The sequence below is a fragment of the Pinus tabuliformis genome, chromosome J (assembly GCF_031772625.1).
Source record: "Pinus tabuliformis cultivar Carrire ecotype Pingquan chromosome J, CPIR1, whole genome shotgun sequence".
NCBI classification, from domain to species: Eukaryota; Viridiplantae; Streptophyta; class Pinopsida; order Pinales; family Pinaceae; genus Pinus; species Pinus tabuliformis.
Genome location: NC_142295.1, coordinates 940,762,470 through 940,769,460, shown reverse-complemented (window position 1 = coordinate 940,769,460; position 6,991 = coordinate 940,762,470). Strand labels below are relative to the sequence as shown.

The 6,991-nt window shown below is 41.3% G+C and overlaps 1 protein-coding gene and 1 pseudogene across 1 annotated transcript; one reads left to right on the top strand and one right to left on the bottom strand.

The window, feature by feature from the left end:
• Nucleotides 1-3,364: 3,364 nt before the first annotated feature.
• LOC149229873 (putative nucleoredoxin 1 pseudogene) lies at nt 3,365-4,354 on the bottom strand (annotated as a pseudogene).
• Nucleotides 4,355-5,751: 1,397 nt separating this feature from the next.
• Nucleotides 5,752-6,456, top strand: LOC149229872 (N-terminal acetyltransferase A complex catalytic subunit NAA10-like). Its single transcript, XM_089381151.1, has one exon. It carries the CDS (start codon nt 6,112-6,114, stop codon nt 6,454-6,456), a length of 345 nt encoding a protein of 114 aa, XP_089237277.1. The 5' UTR covers nt 5,752-6,111.
• The last annotated feature ends 535 nt before the right edge of the window (nt 6,457-6,991 follow it).

Here is a 6,991-nt window from a genome sequence, read left to right as displayed (position 1 = left end):
TTTGGCTGATAAACTGAATAACACATTGGTTAGAAATACATATCGGGTGATAATCGTTGGAGGTTAGAAATACATGGAATAAATTTGGCCACCTAAATATTTGATAGATAGTAAGAGTATTGTGCGGAGGATTGCACTCACTTTTGAATTTCAATAGAATACGGTATTTTTATTTACATTTACAATGTTAGAAGCAACGACGTAGGATCAAAGCAATTAACATTCTGTGCAATTAAAATTTTGAAGCACAAGGTTTTCTAAGAAGATTGGTAAATTAGAAACCTTCATGACATTTTCTAAAATGCGCATGTTAAATGAACTAAGCAACTATTTTATGTGAAGAAATGAAAACAAAAGTAGTGTTAACCGTGGAGAAAAGCTTTCTAACAGTTATATATGACAGTATAAAATTCCATGCGAATCAAATCACATACACCTACACTGGAGACGTGTTTCCCCTTTCTTTACACTTCTCCCCTGCCTTATAAGAAGGTAGACTTTTCTTGATCAGATACTCATTTATGTTCAAGAGTTTTCAGTATCATTTGAAGTATTTCATAACCGAGTTAACCAGCAAAGTGAAATCCACTGACTTGAGTACACCAAGGTAATCAAACCATATTGAATATTTTGTTTTCCCATTCGCACATCTTATAATATGCCACATTATGCCACATTAGCATTCATTCTTCTCAAACTTGACTTGCTACACCTCCATCCATAGGGATAAGCAAATAGGTATGATAAGTGTATTGGCTATAATTATGAGAATTATATCTCAATTTAGGCCCGAAGCATCCTTGCTAGTTACAGCTTTCCTTCGTCCGGTTCTACCCCTATCGCTAAATTATTCATCCCTATCATCTCTTGCTTCATTTCCAGCCAGGGATATAAATATCTGTAAGGCAAGATACCTTCGGCAAGCAGCAGCATTAGTTCTGTTACGAAAAGAAAAATTTAGGTGATTGTCTCATGAAGATATGTATAAACCATATATCAAGGGTTTAAAAGATTAACGTTTGCTTTTTCCCTTTCTATATCTTTAACAAGGGGAGTTGCAAGCAACAAGTCCCTGCCGTGTTTAGTAAGCACTTTTAGAATATCTGATTCAGGTTAGTTTATCCGCCCTCAGGTTTGAGGTAGCCCAGGTTGGATCTGATTCAGGTTAGCTATGGAAAAATATAGTAGATTGGATCTGATTCAAGTTAGCTGAATAGGTCCAAGCTATCTCTGTTCACCTGAAGTCAATCCCAGATGGCAAGAGTCTTGGAGACTATGTTTCTCTCAGTTTTAGAGCTAGAACTAGAATGCTATGATGTCAAACACTTTGTGAGTAGTTGTTATGAATAATATTGTTGTCTGAATCATGTGAAATTTTATGCAACTTTAATTGTCTGCAGGCTTAATGAAATGCCATTGTGATGGGGATAGCCATTGGAGGCGTTTTAATCCATGTAACTTTATTTATTTAACATGTATGTGTTGTTGATGACAGGATTATTACTTTCAGGCTATTACGTAGACCTCCATTTCACATCTAGAGTTTTCAGGTCTCCAAAAATTGTGTAGTCAAGGCCACGACAATTGTGACAATACAGATTAGATGGCTTGGACTGAGTGGTTAAGGTATAGCAGGTGGAAACTATGATATGTGTAATCAGGAGAGTAGCACTGGTTACATATCACTATTTATTACCTATGTCGTTTGAGCTACAACCTGTACATCATATTGCTTCTATTCCCCTTGGTCAACCAGCAATCGGTATTAGGTAGTGATCAAACTTGACATCTCTAGTATATCACCTTTCACTAAGGTAAAGTATTACCATTAGTATACCCTACCAACCAAGCTCTTAGTTCACAGTAAGCAAGCTCCGGCTTTTATATCCTATGTATAAACATTATGTATTACCATTGCTATATCTACTTAATAAGAGTAATACAAGCAGTCGGCCATCATGTACAAGCTAATATTATCAATACTATTATGGAAATAAGGAAGTAGTATACCCATTGATATGCCAATTCTTCCTATATTAGGCGTGTATTTGGTGAATGACCTACGGGAATCATAGGGAACAGAGGAAAATAGGCAATTCGTGTGAGCTGTGGTGTATTAAGCAAAGGAAACTCTGGAGATTCTCAGACTCAGCTACATGAAAACACTGCTGATTTAGATGCTCTGTTGAGTTCTGATGAAGAGGAGAGTAGCAATGGTCAGGAGAGTAGCACTGGTCACTCACCAGGTGAATATAGTGGAAATAAAAAGGCATGTACAAAAGTTAGGGATGATACTATTGCTGGGATATCAGCCAAGGAAACAGTTAGCAATCAACAGGAACATAAAGAAGAGGAAGCAGACTTTGGACCTGCTATTATTGAAGAATCAGTTGGCGAGTCTAGCATAAATGACAACTGTTCTTTGTTTGATGACTCCCTTCTGGTCACTCTGACCCAGGAAGTGGACATCCAAACCAAGAATTGCAAAAATGCCAAGCAGAATGAATGTAACAACAAGAATGTCCGTGCATTGAGTGTTGTTAGCATGCTGACTGAGGGAAGTACAAAGAATAGTGCACTTAGATGCAGACATATGGATAGCTCATCTTACTACTATGGGATTTGAACTAGTTACATATCACTATTTATTACCTATGTCGTTTGAGCTACAAAGAGGAAAATAGACATGACCTATATATACAGGAAAAGGCAGATATAAGTAGCAGTCCGACAGTTTTTCCATCTGGTCCCACCACAATCAACGATGGAATGCCTATAACACGGAGAAGCCGCATGAGATCCTTCTTAGTTTTATCTCCAAATGGAAGAGCTAACCATGGCATGCTTTTGTAGTAATCTTCAAAAGCCTCTTCATCCCTGTCACTAGAGATGAAAACAATCTCAAAGTCTTTTCCTCTTTCCTTGAGTTCGTTGTATACCTTTACAAGCTTTGGTGTGAAGGCTTGGCAAGGTGGGCACCAATGGGCAGAGAAATACAAAGCAATTGTCTTCTCCACAAGCTCAGCTATCGGGACCCGTTTCAAGAATCAAAACATGAAAAAATGATTAGCATCACCCACAAGAGTACCGAGTTTTTACTAGAGTCCATGTCTACTTGTGGTTTAATAGTTAATAACAAGAATCCACCGTGAAAACAACCCAAATTCATACCCTGAGAGATGTGACAATAAGGCCATCATGAAATAAAATATGTGCATCTATTTTTCCTAAACCCTTACAGGAGCCAATGAAACTCAATCGCCCAATTCAATACATGTATTCAATAGACTTAATGAATACATAATTTATTTCTATATTTTCAAGTTCAATAGCCCAATTCAATACATGCTTTCATGAATCATACCTACATTCTCATAAAGAACCCAAATCCAGACTTGCTGGAAGAGAAAAACACAAGCCAAAAAGGGAAAACACCCACCTTTCTTCCTCCATGGGCAAGGACAAAATCTCGTTCATTAGACACCAGAAGAGACTCTACAGTCTGTGCAGCCCTTAAGGCTTCCTCTTTCGCCCTCAGCTCTTCAAATCTCTCTGCGGTGAATGGATATCCCTCAACCCCATATTCTTCAATGATCTCCACACCTTCAGTCGTTATAACTCTGCCCTCTCTGTCCAGAAAAACAAGGCACGGAATGCCATCAACCTGGAAGGCCTCATTAAGCTTCTTCCTTGTATTACCATCTGAGAATGGCAGGGCAAGCCATGGCATGGTGTCGTGGTATTCCTCGAATGACTTCTCATCAAAATCCGCAGAAACGAAGAGAATCTCGAAGTCCCCCTTCTCCAATAACTTTTTATAGATTTTAGACAAAACGGGGGTGAAAGCCTTGCATGGAGGACACCAATGGGCAGAAAAGTACAGACCCACTTGTTTCCCTTCCAGTTCTCCAACTTTCACCTGTAGATTACATTGGATTCAATACAAAAATGCAATGTTGCAGCAAAATAAATGATAACAGAGACTATAAGTATAACAATCGTACCTTGTCTCCATTATTTCTGATCAGGAAATCACGTTCCCCGTTGCAAAGCAAAGAGCTCAAACTGTCATTGGTTGTTTCCTTTTGCACAGCCATAGCAAGCTAACACAATCTCTCTCTCGGTTCCGAGCCAACTTTCTTCCACTGCAATCTCTGAGGGCTAAGAAAGAGAATTTATAGACACAGGAGAACAGACAAGTGAAGATTAGTTTAAACAAATGAGACAGAGACCAAAACATGACGTAGATATATTTAGTTGCACCGAAAAGCAGCGATAGCTAACCCTGACCAGGTAGTTGTACACGAGTAAAAGAAGTATAACCTGAAATGACCAAAGAGGGTATATTAGTGATGTAATTTAGCATTAAAAGGAAATGAATCTCTTGGAAAACTAAAAATTAAAACACGTCCATGTGGGCCCCATGAGGGCCACATGGCTCACCTCCTTCTCCGTGGGATAGCAGGGCCACATGGCTCACCTCCTTCTCCGTGGGATAGCATGGAGGGACTAAACCATGCCACTTAACATTGTATCATGGTCATATGTCAATACAGGAGGCAGAAGGATAATCCAACTGTCCACTGCACGTGCACCAGTTTCAATTTCATGGCCTTCTAGGTTTGTCTCATCCAGCTGCCAACACTCCCAGCCCATTCGAACACTTGCCTGAAGCGAATGGGATGGAGAATTCAAATACAGGTTTAAAGGAACCCCTGCTCATTCAAAGGAAGAGACATCCTCAAGAAGAATATGAAGAAAATGAGTACTGGGGAGACCATGCTATTGGTATTGTGGAACTTGAAAATAATGAAAAAACTGATGAGGGCGGTACTTTTCTCCGAGCTTCCTTGAACGGCATGAATGTGCTTGCAGGTCGGTACCTGATCACCCTTGTGAGTTATCCTGTTATACAAGGACCGGAACTATTCATTCGTCTCGTTTTCAGAATCCCAGGAACCAGTCATTCGCTCGTCTCTAGTAGAGGTGACAAAGAGAACCAGACCATGCTACCGAATGCTACCAAACCTTGCTTATGTATTTTGCCTAAGTCGGGGTCAACCATTTTGCCAGTCTTCTACAAAAGCAAAAGAAAAGGCAGTTGAGGAAGCAGGCTCAGATTCATAATCTCAGTTCCGAGACTGGGCATCCTCACTCGTAAGCACTGCTACTTCCGACTTGAATGCTGGAGTTGTATGGATAAAACCGAGGTTGACAAGAGGACCGGGGCTGTGGCAGATACCACTACCAAAAGTGAGGCTGAGAAGAAGCCTGGGGTTGCGGGAGATACTACAAGCAAAATGGAGGCTGCCCTGAATCCTGGACTTGTGAGAGATACGACGAACAAAACCGAGGCTGACCAGAAGCCCGGGGCTGCCGGAGACGCTACAAGCAAAGTTGAGTCTGCCCAGAAGCCTCGGGCTATGGGAGATACGACGAGCAAAATCGAGGCTGACCAGAAGAAGCTCGCGATTGTAGCAGATATTACAAACAGAAGAGAGACTGACCAGAAGCCTGGGGCTGCGGGAGATGCTACAAGCAAAATGGGCAATGGAGGTTGCCCAGAAGCCTGCAGATACTACAAGCAAAAGCGAGGCTGACCGGAAACCTGGGGCTACAGTAGATACAAGTAGCAGAACTGAGGCTGCCCAAAAACCCCAGGCGATGCTAATATCAAGTAAAGCAAATATTAATTAAACATGATGTGTAAATTTCATTTAGAAAATGATCCATTCCTTTTGGTTAAGCAGGTTCGTCTTCGTGAAACCCTATCCTGCAAAGCGGAAGTCTGATCCCTTAGTGGCAGTTATCCTGGGATAATCGGAGGGAGCAAGCAAAATTAAAGGTAAGAAGCTTGACGTAATTTATGCCATTTGCGTTAGCTTCGTAGATTGAGGCAAAGTCGAGAATTTTTTTTCGTTTGTTTGCTTGGATTTTGGTTGTTAGAAGCCTGTAAATTGCCTGATGTAAGAAATACAATCAATAGTCACAGAATGTTTTTAGTGCAAATTTGACACAGATGATTGAGATGTGTTCCATCTTCACAGAATAAAAAAACCAGGAGAAGAAGTATCTAACAGAGAACACTAATACCCACCGTGGTTTGCAGCCATGGTTTGCATTCGTCAAGCCACTATAGATGACCTGCTGGCAATGCAGACATGCAATCTGATGTGTCTGCCGGAGAATTACCAGATGAAGTATTACTTCTACCACATCCTCTCATGGCCGCAGCTTCTGTACGTGGCCGAGGATTACAACAAGAAAATTGTGGCTTATGTTCTGGTGAAAATGGAAGAGGAGTCCACGGAATGCCACGGCCACATAACCTCTCTGGCTGTGTTGCGTACGCACCGCAAACTGGGCCTTGCGACGAAGCTCATGACCGCAGCCCAGAAGGCAATCGGGACTGGATTGCTGTTTTTTCAACAACTGCAAATATTTTCAAAGAATTGATGGATCCAGTTCGATCCAGCACCAAGTTCGCTCTGTCAATCCAGCACCAAAGATGAGAAAACCATCGGTCGTTGAGTGAATGAAGCAATTTTCTCTGTCGACCCAGCACCAAAGATGAGAAAACCATAGCAAGAACAAAGCTGGGTACAGAGGCACAGTAGGCAAGAACATAGGCGGTGGTTCATGACACCTCCCGCCATGCACGGACACCTACAACACCTGCTGCACAACACCCGTTAACATCAAACCACAACACCCGTTAACATCAAACCTTAGCATACCCTGCAAACAAAACACCCGTTAACATCAAACCTTAGCATACCCTGCAAATACAAATTAATGTTAACATTAACATGAGACCGTTGACGGTCAGCGATAATGAACAGGGCGTAAAATGCAATTAGGCTATGCTCCAGCCTCTTCCGCCTCAGGAAGAGGCCAAATAAGATGGCAAAGCCTCAGCTCCAAATAAAACTTTGGTTATCTCGGCACATCCCCGCACAACACGTTTGGAAACTTTATAATAATCGCCGAA

Bases quoted from the DNA above. Each gene is read 5' to 3' on its own strand.
- LOC149229872 (XM_089381151.1), top strand. From the start codon at position 6,112: ATGGTTTGCATTCGTCAAGCCACTATAGATGACCTGCTGGCAATGCAG.